At 48.0% G+C, this 27,185-nt stretch overlaps 1 protein-coding gene across 2 annotated transcripts in view; it reads right to left on the reverse strand.

Moving 5' to 3' along the window:
- ascc3 (activating signal cointegrator 1 complex subunit 3) overlaps positions 1 to 27,185 on the reverse strand; it is a 163,610-nt gene that overhangs the window by 43,351 nt on the left and 93,074 nt on the right. For both annotated transcript variants that reach the window (XM_045718629.1, XM_045718630.1), the window contains exons 16-18: positions 8,344 to 8,535; positions 1,831 to 2,055; positions 365 to 484 (exon numbers count right to left, since the gene is read on the reverse strand). In XM_045718629.1, coding sequence (XP_045574585.1) covers positions 365 to 484; positions 1,831 to 2,055; positions 8,344 to 8,535 — 537 coding nt within the window. The remainder of the gene's footprint in view (positions 1 to 364; positions 485 to 1,830; positions 2,056 to 8,343; positions 8,536 to 27,185) is intronic.

Consider the following 27,185-nt stretch of genomic DNA (forward strand, 5'->3'; position numbering starts at 1 on the left):
GAGACAGAACAGTTTAACCCTGCCATCACCACCAGTTCCTTACAGTACAGCTCCAGACCTGGTCCATCTAACACAGAGACAGAACAGTTTAACCCTGCCATCACCACCAGTTCCTTACAGTACAGCTCCAGACCTGGTCCATCTAACACAGAGACAGAACAGTTTAACCCTGCCATCACCACCAGTTCCTTACAGTACAGCTCCAGACCTGGTCCATCTAACACAGAGACAGAACAGTTTAACCCTGCCATCACCACCAGTTCCTTACAGTACAGCTCCAGACCTGGTCCATCTAACACAGAGAGCTAGACAATAAGAGTGTGTACAGTAGAGTGTGTGTCTGTGTGCATGCATGCGTGTGTACCTGGTAGGCCTTGTGGTTGATCCCGTAGGCCAGAGGGTTGGCTCTCATGCGGATGTACAGGTAGGTGTAACTCAGCCACCTCACTGCTTCCTCCACGTTAGTCACAGTCCCTAGTGATACCTGCAGAGAGAGGGAGAGAGAGAGAGATCAATAACATCACATTCACCTTCAGTCATTTCAGCCCCCTAGCAGCACCTGGTGGAGATTCCATACTCAGCATTGATTCCTTCTCAATAAGTCCTCATTGAATCCTTGAGGTGGGTGCCATCTAGTGGTGACTTACTGTACTGTGTTTATTTTGTGAAAAGGGCATTGGATGGAGATGAGAACATGATTGAAAGGGGCCAGTTAGGCATCTGCTGTCAAACACAGATCACTGTGAAATATCTTTACACTAAAGACAAATATTGTTAACTTTCATTTGGTCTACCAGCTACAAACAGCTGTAAAAACAATATTTTTTGTTATGTTTGTTATGCCCCAATAGGCCAATATCACAGCCAATCACAACACTGGCGGGTAAGTAATGCTGTGAAACACTAACATTCTCCACTATTAGCGCCATATATACTATGGGCATTTTCTGAAATTACCTTGATAGATACAATTTTAAAAAGTACATTATCTGTAACATTTTGGACCATGCTTATAGCCTATGCATTGTCCATATCATTAGGTATGCTATTAGCAATAAGCACGATCACCTGTAGCCCAACTGATACAGCACTGTGGCTAGAAATAAATAGGCTGAAGCATGGGGTTGCCTATCTGCATTTACCCTATTGGGCTGATCATTCATAATGACGAATTTTACGTCCCCAAAAAGTGCATATAAACGTGTTTTACCCTAACTGGGGTAACACCCACCTGTCTGTACTTCTCACAGAAACCCCTTTCCCTGATTGCCACTACTGTTGAACAACTAAAAAAAGTTACATCTGTCTCATGACATTTTTTTTTAAACCACTCACCCAAAAATATTTTGAGTTAGGGTGGCGTTTTAACCCAAGTTACCCTCTAATTGCCCTGTGTTACACTTAGCCCACTCTCCCCTATGCACTCACAGGGAGAATGACTGCTGAGCTGGTGCAGTTTGCACATATTTAGTCAGAATGCATGTTCCCCTCCTTATGCCTCTCGCAACTTCAATGTGCCTTGAGAGTAATATTTACCTTGGATAGAACTATTTTACTATAGTAGGTAAGGTATTTTATTCATTACTCGCATTGTTTGCAGAGGAAAAGTACATTTGGACTGTTCTAGCATCTTCAAAGTGCGCCTAGGCAGAAATAATTGTTGACGCTTCATTTTTTTTGTTGGCGTAGCGGCAATGATTTTGCCGTGGTGCAGCGCCACAGCTAAATGACTGCAGTGGAAACACTGGTATGATTGTTAAAGGAGAGGTCCTGAAGATGTGTGACTGTGGAGAAGACCTTTCCCAGCTATACTGGCGTGTGTGTCCCTACCTCAGCGTTGAGGTTATCAGCCATGGTATCTAGGAACTGGCTCTCTATGGGGTTCTGCTGCGTGAGCAGGGTGAGGTAGTGGCTCAGCTTGTCATGTGCCGTGATGATGGTGCCCTCGCCGTACTTGTCAAACTGGGGCCGCCCGGCACGCCCGAAGATCTGCATCACGTCCAGGATGCCCAGGTCCACCAGGGTACCACGCTTAGCATCGTAGATTTGGGTGCCCTGTTGTTACCACGGGAACAAGAGAGGCCGGATATGAGTGGCTTTGGAGAGATAATACAGTCCTTATGGGCAAACGCCTGCATGTTTCAGTACAGACACCTACACAGACTTACCGTCTCCAAGAGTGAAGGGCACATGATACAGACTTACAAGTTCATACCTCAATCTAGGGTTGCACATTTTGGGGAATATTCAGAGGTGGAAACTTTCCGTGGGAATATATGGGAATTAACGGGAATATATGTGAATTAACAGAAATATATGCAAATGAATATTATTACCAATTAAAAGTAGATGATTTTTGCATTTGATATATTTACCATATTATATGGAGACAAACATAAACCTTTTACCTTATCATAAGTAGACATAATTGTAAATGACTAAATCTTTCCAATAGAAATACTTTTTTTTTTTTTAATTGTGAAGAATTGAACTTTAATTAAATGAGTTGAATCTTCACATGGGATGATTTCACTTAACAAAATAGATCCATAGATCCATCACAACTCCCAAAAATGTTTTCAATACACATCTGTAAAATGTAAAAGTCTAGAAACTAAAGCTTTGGTTGTCTTCCTCTCAGGCTTCCATGTCTTCTCCCTGGACCTCCTCAATGTCCACCTCTTGAACATCAGACTCTGAGGCCTCATCCTCACTGTCACTTTCCAACCTTGTTAAGGGTGGCTCATTGTCAGGTTCAAAAAGCCTCAAATTTGGCCACCAATTTTTTTAACCTTTGTATTGGTCAGCCTGTTGCGTGCTTTGATGTGTGTGTTCCCAAACAAGGACCAGTTGCGCTCTGAGGCGGCTGATGTTGGTGGGATTTGGAGGATGATGGAGGCAACAGGGGAAAGAGCCACAGATCCACAAAGTCCCTTCCACCAGGTGGCTGATGTGATACGTTGGTATGACTGCCTTACTGCATCTCCATCCCAAAGCCCTTGCTTGGAAGTGTACTTCTCCAGACTGCCAAGAACCTTGCCCTCATCCAGGCCAAGGTGGCGAGGACACGGTAGTGATGACACCATAGGCCTTGTTGATCTCTGCACCAGACAGGATGCTCTTGCCAGCATACTTGGGGTCCAACAAGTACGCTGCGGCATGTATGGGCTTCAGGCAGAAGTCTTCATGCTTTTTGATGTATTTCAGAAGTGCAGTTTCCTCTGCTTGGAGCAACAGTGAAGAGGGCAGGGCAGTACAGATTTCTTCCCTTACATCTGAAAACAGAGTCTGAACATCAGACAGGATGGCATTATCTCCCTCAATCCATGCAATGGCTACTGCTATAGGTTTCAGGAGTTTCAGGCTGCTTACCACTCTCTCCCAAAATACATCCTCCAGGAGGATCCTTCTTTTTCTGAGGTTTCTTTAGATTTTCCCATGATGTCAAGCAAAGAGGCACTGAGTTTGAAGGTAGGCCTTGAAATACATCCACAGGTACACCTCCTATTGACTCAAATTATGTCAATTAGCCTTTCAGAAGCTTCTAAAGCCATGACATAATTTTCGGGAATTTTCCAAGCTGTTTAAAGGCAGAGTCATCTTAGGGTATGCAAACTTCTGACCCACTGGAATAGTGATACAGTGAATTATAAGTGAAATAATCTGTCTGTAAACAATTGGAAAAATTACTTGTGTCATGCACAAAGTAGATGTCCTAACCGACTTGCCAAAACTATAGTTTGTTAACAAGAAATTTGTAGAGTGGTTGAAAAACGAGTTTTAATGACTCCAACCTAAGTGTATGTAAACTTCCGACTTTAACTATACCTAACCATTTCCTTGTCTCTCTTGTAGAGTGTATCCATTGTTTTCAGTGCCATGATGTCCTTGAATGACTCCTCCACTTTAGACCAAGCAGCCTTCATGTTCACAGCATTGTCTGTCACCAGTGCAAATACCTTCTGTGGTCCAAGGTAATTGATGACTGCCTTCAGCTCATCTGCAATGTAGAGACTGTTGTCTGTCCCTTGTGGCTGTGCTCTTGTAAAATACTGGTTGAGGGGTGGAGATGATGTAGTTAACTATTCCTTGCCCACGAACATTCGACCACCCATCAGAGATGATTGCAATACAGTCGGCTTTCTCTATGATTTGCTTGACCTTCACTTGAACTCTGTTGAACTCTGCATCCAGCAAAAGAGTAGATAAAGCATGTCTGGTAGGAGGGGTGTATGCTGGGTAAAGAAAATTCGGAAATCTCTTCCAATACACATTGCCTGTGAGCATCAGAGATGAACCAGTTGCATACACAGCTTAAGCAAGACCTTCAACAGCATTTCTGATTACGTTCCTCCATTGAGTCAAACAAACTTCTGATTCCAGGAGGACCATGAGCTGTTGCTATTGATAAGGTGTCTGATTCATCATTTTCATCTCGACTAGAAGTAGAGGGACTTTGTCAGAGGTTGCTTGTTTTGAGCGCTGAGGGAACTTAATGTACTTGGCCAGATGATTCTGCATCTTTGTTGCATTCTTCACATATGATTTGGCACAGTATTTGCAAATGTACACAGCTTTTCCTTCTACATTAGCTGCAGTGAAATGTCTCCACGCATCAGATAGTGCCCGTGGCATATTCCTGTAAAGATTTTTTTTTTAAATGAGTAAAAAACAAACAAATACAATTCCATGTACAGATACATTTTGGTAGCAAAAACTAATTAGCAGAAATTGTTAACAAGTTAGAAATGATTTAAACACAGTTTGTTGTAGGCTACTATTTACTAGTTAACAAAAAATCATGTATGTCATATAAAATATATTCACACCACCTAGTATTGTAATCAAAACTTACCAGAAAGCATGTAGTCCTTAGCTCAGACAGTGTAGTAATGTGGGCTCAATAGCATCTCATTAGTGTGCAAGATCTTGAGAATCAGCTGTACATGTGATGGAAGAGTGCACTGCACATTAGAGGTCGACCGATTATGATTTTTCAACGCTGATACCGATTATTGGAGGGCCAAATTAAAGCCGATACCGATTAATCGGCCGGGTTTTTATATATATAATTGTAATAATGAAAATTACAACAATACAGAATGAACACTTACTTTAACTTAATATACTGCTCAAAAAAATAAAGGGAACACTTAAACAACACATCCTAGATCTGAATGAAAGAAATAATCTTATTAAATACTTTTTTCTTTACATAGTTGAATGTGCTGACAACAAAATCACACAAAAATAATCTATGGAAATCCAATTTATCAACCCATGGAGGTCTGGATTTGGAGTCACACTCAAAATTAAAGTGGAAAACCACACTACAGGCTGATCCAACTTTGATGTAATGTCCTTAAAACAAGTCAAAATGAGGCTCATTAGTGTGTGTGGCCTCCACGTGCCTGTATGACCTCCCTACAACGCCTGGGCATGCTCCTGATGAGGTGGCGGATGGTCTCCTGAGGGATCTCCTCCCAGACCTGGACTAAAGCATCCGCCAACTCCTGGACAGTCTGTGGTGCAACGTGGCGTTGGTGGATGGAGCGAGACATGATGTCCCAGATGTGCTCAATTGGATTCAGGTCTGGGGAACGGGCGGGCCAGTCCATAGCATCAATGCCTTCCTCTTGCAGGAACTGCTGACATACTCCAGCCACATGAGGTCTAGCATTGTCTTGCATTAGGAGGAACCCAGGGCCAACCGCACCAGCATATGGTCTCACAAGGGGTCTGAGGATCTCATCTCGGTACCTAATGGCAGTCAGGCTACCTCTGGCGAGCACATGGAGGGCTGTGCGGCCCCCCAAAGAAATGCCACCCCACACCATGACTGACCCACCGCCAAACCGGTCATACTGGAGGATGTTGCAGGCAGCAGAACGTTCTCCACGGCGTCTCCAGACTGTCACGTGCTCAGTGTGAACCTGCTTTCATCTGTGAAGAGCACAGGGCGCCAGTGGCGAATTTGCCAATCTTGGTGTCCTCTTGCAAATGCCAAACGTCCTGCACGGTGTTGGGCTGTAAGCACAATCCCCACCTGTGGACGTCGGGCCCTCATACCACCCTCATGGAGTCTGTTTCTGACCGTTTGAGCAGACACATGCACATTTGTGGCCTGCTGGAGGTCATTTTGCAGGGCTCTGGCAGTGCTTCTCCTGCTCCTCCTTGCACAAAGGCGGAGGTAGCGGTCCTGCTGCTGGGTTGTTGCCCTCCTACGGCCTCCTCCATGTCTCCTGATGTACTGGCCTGTCTCCTGGTAGCGCCTCCATGCTCTGGACACTACACTGACAGACACAGCAAACCTTCTTGCCACAGCTCGCATTGATGTGCCATCCTGGATGAGCTGCACTACCTGAGCCACTTGTGTGGGTTGTAGACTCCGTCTCATGCTACCACTAGAGTGAAAGCACCGCCAGCATTCAAAAGTGACCAAAACATCAGCCAGGAAGCATAGGAACTGAGAAGTGGTCTGTGGTCCCCACCTGCCGAACCACTCCTTTATTGGGGGTGTCTTGCTAATTGCCTATAATTTCCACCTGTTGTCTATTCCATTTGCACAACAGCATGTGAAATTTATTGTCAATCAGTGTTGCTTCCTAAGTGGACAGTTTGTTTTCACAGAAGTGTGATTGACTTGGAGTTACATTGTGTTGTTTAAGTGTTCCCTTTATTTTTTTGAGCAGTGTATAATAAATAAATAAAATCTATTTAGTCTCAAATAATGAAACATGTTCAATTTGGTTTAAATAATGCAAAAACAAAGTGTTGGAGAAGAAAGTAAAAGTGCAATATGTGCCATGTAAAAAAAGCTAATGTTTAAGTTCCTTGCTCAGAACATATGAAAGCTGGTGGTTCCTTTAAAACATGAGTCTTCAATATTCCCAGGTAAGAAGTTTTAGGTTGTAGTTATTATAGGACTATTTCTCTCTATACCATTTGTATTTCATATAGCTTTGACTATTGGATGTTCTAATAGGTACTTTAGTATTGCCAGCCTAATCTCGGGAGTTGATAGGCTTGAAGTCATAAACAGCGCAATGCTTGAAGCACAGCGAAGAGCTGCTGGCAAATGGAAAGTGCTGATTGAATGAATGCTTCCGAGCCTGCTGCTGCCTACCACCGCTCAGTCAGACTGCTCTATCAAATCATAGACTTAATTATAATATAATAACACACAGAAATACGAGCCTTAGTTCATTAATATGGTCAAATCCGGAAACTATCATTTCGAAAACAAAACGTAACCGTTCCGTATTTTATCTAACGGGTGGCATCCTAAAGTCTAAATATTGCTGTTACATTGCACAACCTTCAATGTTATGTCATAATTATGTACAATTCTGGCAAATTAATTACGGTCTTTGTTAGGAAGAAATGGTCTTCACATAGTTCGCAATGAGCCAGGCGACCCAAACTGCTGCACATACCCTGACTCTGCTTGCACAGAACGCAAGAGAAAAGTGACACAATTTCCCTAGTTAAAAGAAATTCATGTTAACAGGCAATATTAACTAAATATGCAGGTTTAAAAATATACTTGTGTATAGATTTTAAGAAAGGCATTGATGTTTATGGTTAGGTACACATTGGTGCAACGCCAGTGCTTTTTTCACGAATGCGCTATTTAAATCATCACTCATTTGGTGAAGTAGGCTGTAATTCAATGATAAATTAACAGGTACCGCATCGATTATATGCAACGCAGGACAAGCTAGATAAACTAGTAATATCATCAACCATGTGTAGTTAACTAGTGATTATGTTAAGATTGATTGTTTTTTAGAAGATAAGTTTAATGCTAGCTAGCAACTTACCTTGGCTCCTTGCTGCACTTGCATAACAGGTAGTCAGCCTGCCACGCAGTCTCCTCGTGGAGTGCAATGTAATCGGCCATAATCGATGTCCAAAAATGTAGATAACCGATTGTTATGAAAACTTGACATCGGCCCTAATTAATCGGCCATTCCGATTAATCGGTCGACCTCTACTGCACATGTGATGGAAGAATGCACTGCGCATGCAGAGGGTTGCAATTCCATTGAATTGGGGATAGTTTAACCAAAATATGCCACAAGTCCTAGAATTGCCTTATGTGTATCCCACAAAAAAGGTTCACTATTATAAGCTAACTTCCTTGATGAATTTTTGCAAAATTCTCCAAATTCCCGGGCTTAACTTCCCATGGAAAATTTCCAACCCTTTGCAACCCTACCTCAAATCAGACCGAAAAACTCCCAACTCCCAATGAAAGTAAGCATTTTGTTGGACAGTGTATACCATGTGTTTCCTATTCATAAGACTAACAAAACTTGAAACGCGTGCGCACAAACCGACCTTGATGATGACAGCGTGTGCAGGCAGGTTGACTCCCCAGGCCAGTGTGGCAGTACAGCACAGAACCTTGAGGTAACCCCTGGAGAACATGCTCTCCATCAGACTACGGTCAGCACGCAGCATCCCAGCGTGGTGGATCCCAAAACCATCTGGGAACATCTCCTTCATCTGCTTGTTCCTGGAACGCTGGATCTGGGGGAGAGAAGGAGAGAGAGGGAACAGTCAGAGGTGGGAGGGAAGGATCGAGAGAACACAATCAGCACAGCCTGGGTATGCAGAAGAGAGGAAGAAGGATGGAGAGGGAGTATTGCTTTAACAAGTACTTTGTCATGCCAATAAAGCATTGCTGACTACCCCCAAGGATCAGAGGTCAAATATACATTTTGAGTCGGCACAACATGCCAACTGCTTTATGGCTGTGTCCTTACTCAGACCTAACTCCCCACTGCAGCTGCTAGAGGGCACCATCAAGGTGTCCAGACTGCTACCCAATAATCACACATCTGTAGAGTCCTTTAGACAGATCTATAAAACAGCTGTTGTATTGATCCTGCTGGGCCAGTATCAGTCAGTGTCCTTTAGTACCCGATAAAACACTGCAACCCTAAGTTTAGGTTTTATTTCAGTTTTAATAGCTGCTTCTATGTTAGTTTAAAAAGCAGTAATTTAACTGAAGGCAACCACCTTTTTTTTTTTTTTACCCTTGTTTCAAGTATACACATATGCAGCACGTACACACTAAGGCACACGCACGCACGTACACACTAAGGCACACGCACGCCCGTACACACTAAGGCACACGCGCACACAGCTGATTGAGATGTGTGTGTTGACAGGCAGAGAGGAGAGGTGGTGACCTGGTCAGGCAGTAATAATGGCCTGCTCATCAGACAGCTTTATCTCTCTCTGGACAACTAAATGGAGGTCAGAGAGAGAGCACAGAGGAAAAATACCATTATAGCTAGCGTCTGTCTGTCTGTCTGTCTGTCTGTCTGTCTGTCTGTCTGTCTGTCTGTCTGTCTGTCTGTCTCTGTGTGTCTGTCTCTGTGTGTGTGTGTGTGTGTGTGTGTGTGTGTGTGTGTGTGTGTGTGTGTGTGTGTGTGTGTGTGTGTGTGTGTGTGTGTGTGTGTGTGTGTGGGGTTGAGGGAGAGAAAGTGTTTCTCTGTGTGTACAGTACACGGGCCAAATTGCACATTGGCTCCCACTCAGATTTAAATACCAACTGTGTTTCCTGAACACCTGATTTACTTAAAGGGTGCATCTCAATAGGTGGTCCAGGTAAGTCATGACAAGTGGGGGGGTTGGCCTTTCCTCTTCTGTTCTCTAGTGCCCCTCTAGTGTTCCTCAAGCAAGGGGGAGGCCGATGACATCCTAGATTCCCATCAAACCAACTCCTTGAAAGCCTTACTCCTTGGACTTTGCAGTTGTGCCTAAAAAAACACGTGGTCAAAACATGTATTTGTTTTACCCTTTAGTGTGTGTACTTAGGATATCGCTTTTCAACAGTAAAAGTTCAAAAATGGCACACACAACCACGGCTCCAACTACACACACACACACACACACACACCACGGCTCCAACTACACACACACACACCACGGCTCCAACTACACACACACAACCACGGCTCCAACTACACACACACACACACACACCACGGCTCCAACTACACACACACACACCACGGCTCCAACTACACACACACAACCACGGCTCCAACTACACACACACACACACACACACACCACGGCTCCAACTACACACACACACACCACGGCTCCAACTACACACACACACAACCACGGCTCCAACTACACACACACACAACCACGGCTCCAACTACACACACACACAACCACGGCTCCAACTACACACACACACAACCACGGCTCCAACTACACACACACACACCCACGGCTCCAACTACACACACACACACAACCACGGCTCCAACTACACACACACACAACCACGGCTCCAACTACACACACACACACACCACATCTCCAACTACACACACACACCACATCTCCAACTAGACACACACACACACCACAACCACGGCTCCAACTACACACACACACCACTACCACGGCTCCAACTACACACACAAACCACATCTCCAACTAGACACACACACACACACACACACACACACACACACACACACACACACACACACACACACACACACACACACACACACCACATCTCCAACTACACACACACACACACACACCACTACCACGGCTCCAACTACACACACACACACACACCACATCTCCAACTAGACACACACACACACACCACATCTCCAACTAGACACACACACACCACTACCACAGCTCCAACTACACACACACACACCACATCTCCAACTAGACACACACACACACACACACACACACACAATCTCCAACTAGACACACACACACAACCACGGCTCCAACTACACACACACACACACACCTCCAACTAGACATACACACACACACATCTCCAACTAGACACACACACACAACCACGGCTCCTAACACACACCTCCAACTAGACACACACACACACACACACACACACACACACACACACACACACACACACACACACACACACACACACACACACACACACACACACACACACACACACACACACACACACACACACAACTACCACAGCTCAAACTAGACACACACACACACCACCTCGGCTCCAACTAGACACACACACACACACCACTACCACAGCTCCAACTAGACACACACACACACACCACTACCACAGCTCCAACTAGACACACACACACACCACTACCACAACTAGACACACACACACACACACACCACTACCACAGCTCCAACTAGACACACACACACACCACTACCACAGCTCCAACTAGACACACACACCACTACCACAGCTCCAACTAGACACACACACACCACTACCACAGCTCCAACTAGACACATACACACCACTACCACAGCTCCAACTAGACACACACACCACTACCACAGCTCCAACTAGACACACCACTACCACAGCTCCAACTAGACACACACACACCACTACCACAGCTCCAACTAGACACACACACACCACTACCACAGCTCCAACTAGACACACACACCACTACCACAGCTCCAACTAGACACACACACCACTACCACAGCTCCAACTAGACACACACACACCACTACCACAGCTCCAACTAGACACACACACCACTACCACAGCTCCAACTAGACACTGTCATGACGTTGGCCTCTTTTGGTACAGGGAGGACAGTTGACCCCTCCCTTTTGCACACAATCCACCCTGTGTGTAAAGGGTCGTAAAAACTCTAAAATTCCAGGAGAGTCTCTGGCCACATGGCCCATAGAGAGACACAGGAAATTCTTCCAACTCATAGAATTGGAGAGCCAAGCGACATTTTGTGTTCTGGAGAAGGTATGGAAGATTGGTGAAGAATCCAGCTACGAACTGATCCGCTGGGTACAATTTGGTGATACTCAGAAGAGACAATATAGCCATATTACCATAAAACTGTTTATATAATAGACTCAGTTTAAGACTTGCCTCATATGGGTGTATGGAATGTATTAATAAGGATAAAGCTTTGTAAGACATTGAGATGCTATGTACTGATGTAATGTGATAGAATTGTATTTCTGTAACCAAATCTAACTCAGTCATAGGCACGCCCCCAGGGACCCATACAGGACCAGGCGTCATTTGACAAGCTGTTCTATGGGCACTATAAAACACCCCCCGATTTACATTTCCCCAGACCAGGCCTACACTCCGTTGGCTAATATGTTTTACCTTCCAATTCCTCTACTGAAAGTGAACCATACCACGTGGTTAACTTTTAGACTATCGATACTGACAGAATAAGAACAAGTCTTTGATATTAATTATTAGTCTGCAGCTAAGTAAATTATATCATTGGACGCGAAGACCAACGAAACAACCATTCGATGACGACATTAATGAATGTCGCTCTGAAAGATCCATTCTAACCGAGAGAGAGAGAGAGAGAGAACGCGGACAAAACTTCCCAACAGAACCGAACTCTCCAACAAGAATCAGAACGACACACTGAGCGTAAATATATATTGATTGCAATTGTTCCCGAATGAGTGAGCCTTCAATTGTCAATTGTTAATATTAATGAACCCTGTTTAACTTCTCAGCCGACCTTTTATGATCCATTGTTCAACAGGCCGACCTGCCTGTTTAGCCAGTAGGGCACATTCCGATACCAATCCTTTGTGACGATAATTACTGTTTGTTTGTTTATCTGTTAATTACTTAGTGTAGTAAATAAATGATTTTAAGACAATTGATGTATGGATGATTTTAGTAAAGACTGGGTTCGTGCAGATACAACAATTTACTGACGTTTTGGAATGAGACTGGACTAGAGGTAAAATACACCAATTAAACTAGAAGATAATCTGCATTTACTACAATAGAATATAATATTATAGTACAGGAAAGTTATATTAGGAAAATTATAGCTTTGTAATCTGAATATTCTCCTTGGTGCCCCGATCTCCTAGTTAATTACAATTAAACGATTAATCAGTTTAATCGTGTGATAATAATTACAGGGAGCTAATTGATAAACATATCTTCCGTTTAATGGTAACCCAAAGACACGACAACACACACACACCACTACCACAGCTCCAACTAGACACACACACACCACTACCACAGCTCCAACTAGACACACACACACCACTACCACAGCTCCAACTAGACACACACACACCACTACCACAGATCCAACTAGACACACACACACACACCACAGCTCCAACTAGACACACACACCACTACCACAGCTCCAACTAGACACACACACCACTACCACAGCTCCAACTAGACACACACACCACTACCACAGCTCCAACTAGACACACACACACCACTACCACAGCTCCAACTAAACACACACACACCACTACCACAGCTCCAACTAGACACACACACACACCACTACCACGGCTCCAACTAGACACACACACACACCACTACCACGGCTCCAACTAGACACACACACACACACCACTACCACGGCTCCAACTAGACACACACACACACCACTACCACAGCTCCAACTAGACACACACACACACCACTACCACAGCTCCAACTAGACACACACACCACTACCACAGCTCCAACTAGACACACACACACCACTACCACAGCTCCAACTAGACACACACACACCACTACCACAGCTCCAACTAGACACACACACACCACTACCACAGCTCCAACTAGACACACACACACCACTACCACAGCTCCAACTAGACACACACACCACTACCACAGCTCCAACTAGACACACACACCCACTACCACAGCTCCAACTAGACACACACACCACTACCACAGCTCCAACTAGACACACACACCACTACCACAGCTCCAACTAGACACACACACCACTACCACAGCTCCAACTAGACACACACACACCCACTACCACAGCTCCAACTAGACACACACACACCACTACCACAGCTCCAACTAGACACACACACACACACACCACTACCACAGCTCCAACTAGACACACACACCACTACCACAGCTCCAACTAGACACACACACCACTACCACAGCTCCAACTAGACACACACACACCACTACCACAGCTCCAACTAGACACACACACCACTACCACAGCTCCAACTAGACACACACACCACTACCACAGCTCCAACTAGACACACACACCACTACCACAGCTCCAACTAGACACACACACACCACTACCACAGCTCCAACTAGACACACACACCACTACCACAGCTCCAACTAGACACACACACACACTACCACAGCTCCAACTAGACACACACACACCACTACCACAGCTCCAACTAGACACACACACCACTACCACAGCTCCAACTAGACACACACACACCACTACCACAGCTCCAACTAGACACACACACCACTACCACAGCTCCAACTAGACACACACACCACCACTACCACAGCTCCAACTAGACACACACACACCACTACCACAGCTCCAACTAGACACACACACACCACTACCACAGCTCCAACTAGACACACACACACCACTACCACAGCTCCAACTAGACACACACACACCACTACCACAGCTCCAACTAGACACACACACACACACCACTACCACAGCTCCAACTAGACACACACACACACCACTACCACAGCTCCAACTAGACACACACACACCACTACCACAGCTCCAACTAGACACACACACACCACTACCACAGCTCCAACTACACACACACACACACACACACACACACCACTACCACAGCTCCAACTAGACACACACACACCACTACCACAGCTCCAACTAGACACACACACACCACTACCACAGCTCCAACTAGACACACACACACACCACTACCACAGCTCCAACTAGACACACACACACACCACTACCACAGCTCCAACTAGACACACACACACCACTACCACAGCTCCAACTAGACACACACACACCACTACCACAGCTCCAACTAGACACACACACACACCACTACCACAGCTCCAACTAGACACACACACACACCACTACCACAGCTCCAACTAGACACACACACACCACTACCACAGCTCCAACTAGACACACACACACACCACTACCACAGCTCCAACTAGACACACACACACACCACTACCACAGCTCCAACTAGACACACACACACACACCACTACCACAGCTCCAACTAGACACACACACCACTACCACAGCTCCAACTAGACACACACACACCACTACCACAGCTCCAACTAGACACACACACACACCACTACCACAGCTCCAACTAGACACACACACACACCACTACCACAGCTCCAACTAGACACACACACACCACTACCACAGCTCCAACTAGACACACACACACCACTACCACAGCTCCAACTAGACACACACACACACCACTACCACAGCTCCAACTAGACACACACACACCACTACCACAGCTCCAACTAGACACACACACACCACCACTACCACAGCTCCAACTAGACACACACACACACCACTACCACAGCTCCAACTAGACACACACACACCACTACCACAGCTCCAACTAGACACACACACACACACCACTACCACAGCTCCAACTAGACACACACACACCACTACCACAGCTCCAACTAGACACACACACACCACTACCACAGCTCCAACTAGACACACACACACACCACTACCACAGCTCCAACTAGACACACACACACCACTACCACAGCTCCAACTAGACACACACACACCACTACCACAGCTCCAACTAGACACACACACACCACTACCACAGCTCCAACTAGACACACACACACACCACTACCACAGCTCCAACTAGACACACACACACCACTACCACAGCTCCAACTAGACACACACACACCACTACCACAGCTCCAACTAGACACACACACACCACTACCACAGCTCCAACTAGACACACACACACCACTACCACAGCTCCAACTAGACACACACACACCACTACCACAGCTCCAACTAGACACACACACACCACTACCACAGCTCCAACTAGACACACACACACCACTACCACAGCTCCAACTAGACACACACACACACCACTACCACAGCTCCAACTAGACACACACACACCACTACCACAGCTCCAACTAGACACACACACACACCACTACCACAGCTCCAACTAGACACACACACACACTACCACAGCTCCAACTAGACACACACACACCACTACCACAGCTCCAACTAGACACACACACACCACTACCACAGCTCCAACTAGACACACACACACCACTACCACAGCTCCAACTAGACACACACACACCACTACCACAGCTCCAACTAGACACACACACACCACTACCACAGCTCCAACTAGACACACACACACACCACTACCACAGCTCCAACTAGACACACACACACCACTACCACAGCTCCAACTAGACACACACACACCACTACCACAGCTCCAACTAGACACACACACACCACTACCACAGCTCCAACTAGACACACACACACCACTACCACAGCTCCAACTAGACACACACACCACTACCACAGCTCCAACTAGACACACACACACCACTACCACAGCTCCAACTAGACACACACACCACTACCACAGCTCCAACTAGACACACACACACACCACTACCACAGCTCCAACTAGACACACACACACCACTACCACAGCTCCAACTAGACACACACACACCACTACCACAGCTCCAACTAGACACACACACCACTACCACAGCTCCAACTAGACACACACACCACTACCACAGCTCCAACTAGACACACACACCACTACCACAGCTCCAACTAGACACACACACACACCACTACCACAGCTCCAACTAGACACACACACCACTACCACAGCTCCAACTAGACACACACACACCCACTACCACAGCTCCAACTAGACACACACACACCACTACCACAGCTCCAACTAGACACACACACACCACTACCACAGCTCCAACTAGACACACACACACCACTACCACAGCTCCAACTAGACACACACACACCACTACCACAGCTCCAACTAGACACACACACACCACTACCACAGCTCCAACTAGACACACACACACCACTACCACAGCTCCAACTAGACACACACACACCACTACCACAGCTCCAACTAGACACACACACACCACTACCACAGCTCCAACTAGACACACACACCACTACCACAGCTCCAACTAGACACACACACACCACTACCACAGCTCCAACTAGACACACACACCACCACTACCACAGCTCCAACTAGACACACACACACACCACTACCACAGCTCCAACTAGACACACACACACCACTACCACAGCTCCAACTAGACACACACACCACTACCACAGCTCCAACTAGACACACACACCACTACCACAGCTCCAACTAGACACACACACACACCACTACCACAGCTCCAACTAGACACACACACACCACTACCACAGCTCCAACTAGACACACACACACCCACTACCACAGCTCCAACTAGACACACACACACACCACTACCACAGCTCCAACTAGACACACACACACCACTACCACAGCTCCAACTAGACACACACACACCACTACCACAGCTCCAACTAGACACACACACACCACTACCACAGCTCCAACTAGACACACACACACCACTACCACAGCTCCAACTAGACACACACACACCACTACCACAGCTCCAACTAGACACACACACACACTACCACAGCTCCAACTAGACACACACACACCACTACCACAGCTCCAACTAGACACACACACACCACTACCACAGCTCCAACTAGACACACACACACCCACTACCACAGCTCCAACTAGACACACACACACCACTACCACAGCTCCAACTAGACACACACACACCACTACCACAGCTCCAACTAGACACACACACACCACTACCACAGCTCCAACTAGACACACACACACACACACTACCACAGCTCCAACTAGACACACACACACACTACCACAGCTCCAACTAGACACACACACACCACTACCACAGCTCCAACTAGACACACACACACACCACTACCACAGCTCCAACTAGACACACACACACCACTACCACAGCTCCAACTAGACACACACACACACTACCACAGCTCCAACTAGACACACACACACACCACTACCACAGCTCCAACTAGACACACACACACCACTACCACAGCTCCAACTAGACACACACACACCACTACCACAGCTCCAACTAGACACACACACACCACTACCACAGCTCCAACTAGACACACACACACCACTACCACAGCTCCAACTAGACACACACACACCACTACCACAGCTCCAACTAGACACACACACACCACTACCACAGCTCCAACTAGACACACACACACCACTACCACAGCTCCAACTAGACACACACACCACTACCACAGCTCCAACTAGACACACACACACCACTACCACAGCTCCAACTAGACACACACACCACTACCACAGCTCCAACTAGACACACACACACCACTACCACAGCTCCAACTAGACACACACACACCACTACCACAGCTCCAACTAGACACACACACACCACTACCACAGCTCCAACTAGACACACACACACACCACTACCACAGCTCCAACTAGACACACACACACCACTACCACAGCTCCAACTAGACACACACACACCACTACCACAGCTCCAACTAGACACACACACACCACTACCACAGCTCCAACTAGACACACACACCACTACCACAGCTCCAACTAGACACACACACCACCACTACCACAGCTCCAACTAGACACACACACACACCACTACCACAGCTCCAACTAGACACACACACACCACTACCACAGCTCCAACTAGACACACACACACCACTACCACAGCTCCAACTAGACACACACACACCACTACCACAGCTCCAACTAGACACACACACACCACTACCACAGCTCCAACTAGACACACACACACCACTACCACAGCTCCAACTAGACACACACACACCACTACCACAGCTCCAACTAGACACACACACACCACTACCACAGCTCCAACTAGACACACACACACCACTACCACAGCTCCAACTAGACACACACACACCACTACCACAGCTCCAACTAGACACACACACACCACTACCACAGCTCCAACTAGACACACACACCACTACCACAGCTCCAACTAGACACACACACACCACTACCACAGCTCCAACTAGACACACACACACCACTACCACAGCTCCAACTAGACACACACACACCACTACCACAGCTCCAACTAGACACACACACACCACTACCACAGCTCCAACTAGACACACACACCCACTACCACAGCTCCAACTAGACACACACACACCACTACCACAGCTCCAACTAGACACACACACACCACTACCACAGCTCCAACTAGACACACACACACCACTACCACAGCTCCAACTAGACACACACACACACCACTACCACAGCTCCAACTAGACACACACACACCACTACCACAGCTCCAACTAGACACACACACACCACTACCACAGCTCCAACTAGACACACACACACACCACTACCACAGCTCCAACTAGACACACACACCACTACCACAGCTCCAACTAGACACACACACACCACTACCACAGCTCCCAACTACAGCACACACACACACCACTACCACAGCTCCAACTAGACACACACACACCACTACCACAGCTCCAACTAGACACACACACACCCACTACCACAGCTCCAACTAGACACACACACACCACTACCACAGCTCCAACTAGACACACACACACACCACTACCACAGCTCCAACTAGACACACACACACCACTACCACAGCTCCAACTAGACACACACACACACCACTACCACAGCTCCAACTAGACACACACACACACCACTACCACAGCTCCAACTAGACACACACACACCACTACCACAGCTCCAACTAGACACACACACACCACTACCACAGCTCCAACTAGACACACACACACCACTACCACAGCTCCAACTAGACACACACACACACACACACACCACAGCTCCAACTAGACACACACACACACCCACTACCACAGCTCCAACTAGACACACACACACCACTACCACAGCTCCAACTAGACACACACACACCACTACCACAGCTCCAACTAGACACACACACACCACTACCACAGCTCCAACTAGACACACACACACCACTACCACAGCTCCAACTAGACACACACACACCACTACCACAGCTCCAACTAGACACACACACCCACTACCACAGCTCCAACTAGACACACACACACCACTACCACAGCTCCAACTAGACACACACACCCCACTACCACAGCTCCAACTAGACACACACACACCACTACCACAGCTCCAACTAGACACACACACACACCCACTACCACAGCTCCAACTAGACACACACACACACCACTACCACAGCTCCAACTAGACACACACACACCACTACCACAGCTCCAACTAGACACACACACACCACTACCACAGCTCCAACTAGACACACACACACCACTACCACAGCTCCAACTAGACACACACACACCACTACCACAGCTCCAACTAGACACACACACACCACTACCACAGCTCCAACTAGACACACACACCACCACTACCACAGCTCCAACTAGACACACACACACCACTACCACAGCTCCAACTAGACACACACACACCACTACCACAGCTCCAACTAGACACACACACCACTACCACAGCTCCAACTAGACACACACACACCACTACCACAGCTCCAACTAGACACACACACACACCACTACCACAGCTCCAACTAGACACACACACACCACTACCACAGCTCCAACTAGACACACACACACCACTACCACAGCTCCAACTAGACACACACACCACTACCACAGCTCCAACTAGACACACACACACACTACCACAGCTCCAACTAGACACACACACACCACTACCACAGCTCCAACTAGACACACACACACCACTACCACAGCTCCAACTAGACACACACACACCCACTACCACAGCTCCAACTAGACACACACACCACTACCACAGCTCCAACTAGACACACACACACCACTACCACAGCTCCAACTAGACACACACACACCACTACCACAGCTCCAACTAGACACACACACACCACTACCACAGCTCCAACTAGACACACACACACCCACTACCACAGCTCCAACTAGACACACACACACCACTACCACAGCTCCAACTAGACACACACACACCACTACCACAGCTCCAACTAGACACACACACACCACTACCACAGCTCCAACTAGACACACACACACCACTACCACAGCTCCAACTAGACACACACACACCACTACCACAGCTCCAACTAGACACACACACCACTACCACAGCTCCAACTAGACACACACACACCACTACCACAGCTCCAACTAGACACACACACACCACTACCACAGCTCCAACTAGACACACACACACCACTACCACAGCTCCAACTAGACACACACACACCACTACCACAGCTCCAACTAGACACACACACCACTACCACAGCTCCAACTAGACACACACACACCACTACCACAGCTCCAACTAGACACACACACACCACTACCACAGCTCCAACTAGACACACACACACACCACTACCACAGCTCCAACTAGACACACACACACACCACTACCACAGCTCCAACTAGACACACACACACCACTACCACAGCTCCAACTACACACACACACCACTACCACAGCTCCAACTAGACACACACACACCACTACCACAGCTCCAACTAGACACACACACACACCACTACCACAGCTCCAACTAGACACACACACACCACTACCACAGCTCCAACTAGACACACACACACCACTACCACAGCTCCAACTAGACACACACACACCACTACCACAGCTCCAACTAGACACACACACACCACTACCACAGCTCCAACTAGACACACACACACCACTACCACAGCTCCAACTAGACACACACACACCACTACCACAGCTCCAACTAGACACACACACACCACTACCACAGCTCCAACTAGACACACACACACCACCACTACCACAGCTCCAACTAGACACACACACACCACTACCACAGCTCCAACTAGACACACACACACCACTACCACAGCTCCAACTAGACACACACACACCACTACCACAGCTCCAACTAGACACACACACACCACTACCACAGCTCCAACTAGACACACACACACCACTACCACAGCTCCAACTAGACACACACACACCACTACCACAGCTCCAACTAGACACACACACACACCACTACCACAGCTCCAACTAGACACACACACACCACTACCACAGCTCCAACTAGACACACACACCACTACCACAGCTCCAACTAGACACACACACCACTACCACAGCTCCAACTAGACACACACACCACTACCACAGCTCCAACTAGACACACACACCACTACCACAGCTCCAACTAGACACACACACACCACTACCACAGCTCCAACTAGACACACACACACCACTACCACAGCTCCAACTAGACACACACACACCACTACCACAGCTCCAACTAGACACACACACACCACTACCACAGCTCCAACTAGACACACACACACACCACTACCACAGCTCCAACTAGACACACACACACCTACCACAGCTCCAACTAGACACACACACACCACTACCACAGCTCCACTAACTAGACACACACACCACTACCACAGCTCCAACTAGACACACACACACCACTACCACAGCTCCAACTAGACACACACACACCACTACCACAGCTCCAACTAGACACACACACACCACTACCACAGCTCCAACTAGACACACACACACCACTACCACAGCTCCAACTAGACACACACACACCACTACCACAGCTCCAACTAGACACACACACACACTACCACAGCTCCAACTAGACACACACACACCCACTACCACAGCTCCAACTAGACACACACACACCACTACCACAGCTCCAACTAGACACACACACACCACTACCACAGCTCCAACTAGACACACACACACCACTACCACAGCTCCAACTAGACACACACACACCACTACCACAGCTCCAACTAGACACACACACACCACTACCACAGCTCCAACTAGACACACACACACCACTACCACAGCTCCAACTAGACACACACACACCACTACCACAGCTCCAACTAGACACACACACACCCACTACCACAGCTCCAACTAGACACACACACACCACTACCACAGCTCCAACTAGACACACACACACCACTACCACAGCTCCAACTAGACACACACACACCACTACCACAGCTCCAACTAGACACACACACACACTACCACAGCTCCAACTAGACACACACACACACTACCACAGCTCCAACTAGACACACACACACCACTACCACAGCTCCAACTAGACACACACACACCACTACCACAGCTCCAACTAGACACACACACCACTACCACAGCTCCAACTAGACACACACACACCACTACCACAGCTCCAACTAGACACACACACACCACTACCACAGCTCCAACTAGACACACACACACCACTACCACAGCTCCAACTAGACACACACACACCACTACCACAGCTCCAACTAGACACACACACACCCACTACCACAGCTCCAACTAGACACACACACACCACTACCACAGCTCCAACTAGACACACACACACACCCTACCACAGCTCCAACTAGACACACACACACCACTACCACAGCTCCAACTAGACACACACACACCACTACCACAGCTCCAACTAGACACACACACACCACTACCACAGCTCCAACTAGACACACACACACCCACTACCACAGCTCCAACTAGACACACACACACCACTACCACAGCTCCAACTAGACACACACACACACCACTACCACAGCTCCAACTAGACACACACACCACTACCACAGCTCCAACTAGACACACACACACCACTACCACAGCTCCAACTAGACACACACACACCACTACCACAGCTCCAACTAGACACACACACACCACTACCACAGCTCCAACTAGACACACACACACCACTACCACAGCTCCAACTAGACACACACACCACTACCACAGCTCCAACTAGACACACACACACCACTACCACAGCTCCAACTAGACACACACACACCACTACCACAGCTCCAACTAGACACACACACACACCACTACCACAGCTCCAACTAGACACACACACACCACTACCACAGCTCCAACTAGACACACACACACCACTACCACAGCTCCAACTAGACACACACACACACACTACCACAGCTCCAACTAGACACACACACACCACTACCACAGCTCCAACTAGACACACACACCCCACTACCACAGCTCCAACTAGACACACACACACCACTACCACAGCTCCAACTAGACACACACACACCACTACCACAGCTCCAACTAGACACACACACACCACTACCACAGCTCCAACTAGACACACACACACCACTACCACAGCTCCAACTAGACACACACACACCCACTACCACAGCTCCAACTAGACACACACACACCACTACCACAGCTCCAACTAGACACACACACACACCACTACCACAGCTCCAACTAGACACACACACCACCACTACCACAGCTCCAACTAGACACACACACACCACTACCACAGCTCCAACTAGACACACACACACCACTACCACAGCTCCAACTAGACACACACACACCACTACCACAGCTCCAACTAGACACACACACACCACTACCACAGCTCCAACTAGACACACACACACCACTACCACAGCTCCAACTAGACACACACACACCACTACCACAGCTCCAACTAGACACACACACACCACTACCACAGCTCCAACTAGACACACACACACCACTACCACAGCTCCAACTAGACACACACACACACACTACCACAGCTCCAACTAGACACACACACACCACTACCACAGCTCCAACTAGACACACACACACACCACTACCACAGCTCCAACTAGACACACACACACCACTACCACAGCTCCAACTAGACACACACACACCACTACCACAGCTCCAACTAGACACACACACACCACTACCACAGCTCCAACTAGACACACACACACCCACTACCACAGCTCCAACTAGACACACACACACCACTACCACAGCTCCAACTAGACACACACACCACTACCACAGCTCCAACTAGACACACACACACCACTACCACAGCTCCAACTAGACACACACACACACCACTACCACAGCTCCAACTAGACACCACACACCACTACCACAGCTCCAACTAGACACACACACACCACTACCACAGCTCCAACTAGACACACACACACCACTACCACAGCTCCAACTAGACACACACACCCCACTACCACAGCTCCAACTAGACACACACACACCACTACCACAGCTCCAACTAGACACACACACACACCACTACCACAGCTCCAACTAGACACACACACACCACTACCACAGCTCCAACTAGACACACACACACACCACTACCACAGCTCCAACTAGACACACACACACCACTACCACAGCTCCAACTAGACACACACACACACACTACCACAGCTCCAACTAGACACACACACACCCACTACCACAGCTCCAACTAGACACACACACACCACTACCACAGCTCCAACTAGACACACACACACCACTACCACAGCTCCAACTAGACACACACACACCACTACCACAGCTCCAACTAGACACACACACACCACTACCACAGCTCCAACTAGACACACACACACCACTACCACAGCTCCAACTAGACACACACACACCACTACCACAGCTCCAACTAGACACACACACACCACTACCACAGCTCCAACTAGACACACACACACCACTACCACAGCTCCAACTAGACACACACACACCACTACCACAGCTCCAACTAGACACACACACACCACTACCACAGCTCCAACTAGACACACACACACCACTACCACAGCTCCAACTAGACACACACACACACCACTACCACAGCTCCAACTAGACACACACACACCACTACCACAGCTCCAACTAGACACACACACACCACTACCACAGCTCCAACTAGACACACACACACCCACTACCACAGCTCCAACTAGACACACACACACCACTACCACAGCTCCAACTAGACACACACACACACACACCACCACAGCTCCAACTAGACACACACACCACTACCACAGCTCCAACTAGACACACACACACCACTACCACAGCTCCAACTAGACACACACACACACCACTACCACAGCTCCAACTAGACACACACACACCACTACCACAGCTCCAACTAGACACACACACACCCACTACCACAGCTCCAACTAGACACACACACACACCACTACCACAGCTCCAACTAGACACACACACACCACTACCACAGCTCCAACTAGACACACACACACCACTACCACAGCTCCAACTAGACACACACACACCACTACCACAGCTCCAACTAGACACACACACACCACTACCACAGCTCCAACTAGACACACACACACACCACTACCACAGCTCCAACTAGACACACACACACACCACTACCACAGCTCCAACTAGACACACACACCACCCTACCACAGCTCCAACTAGACACACACACACCACTACCACAGCTCCAACTAGACACACACACACCACTACCACAGCTCCAACTAGACACACACACACCACTACCACAGCTCCAACTAGACACACACACACACCACTACCACAGCTCCAACTAGACACACACACACCACTACCACAGCTCCAACTAGACACACACACACCCACTACCACAGCTCCAACTAGACACACACACACCCACTACCACAGCTCCAACTAGACACACACACACCACTACCACAGCTCCAACTAGACACACACACACCACTACCACAGCTCCAACTAGACACACACACACCACTACCACAGCTCCAACTAGACACACACACACCACTACCACAGCTCCAACTAGACACACACACCCACTACCACAGCTCCAACTAGACACACACACACCACTACCACAGCTCCAACTAGACACACACACCCACTACCACAGCTCCAACTAGACACACACACACCACTACCACAGCTCCAACTAGACACACACACACCACTACCACAGCTCCAACTAGACACACACACACCACTACCACAGCTCC

The sequence above is a fragment of the Salmo salar genome, chromosome ssa05 (genome assembly GCF_905237065.1).
Source record: "Salmo salar chromosome ssa05, Ssal_v3.1, whole genome shotgun sequence".
NCBI classification, from domain to species: domain Eukaryota; kingdom Metazoa; phylum Chordata; class Actinopteri; order Salmoniformes; family Salmonidae; genus Salmo; species Salmo salar.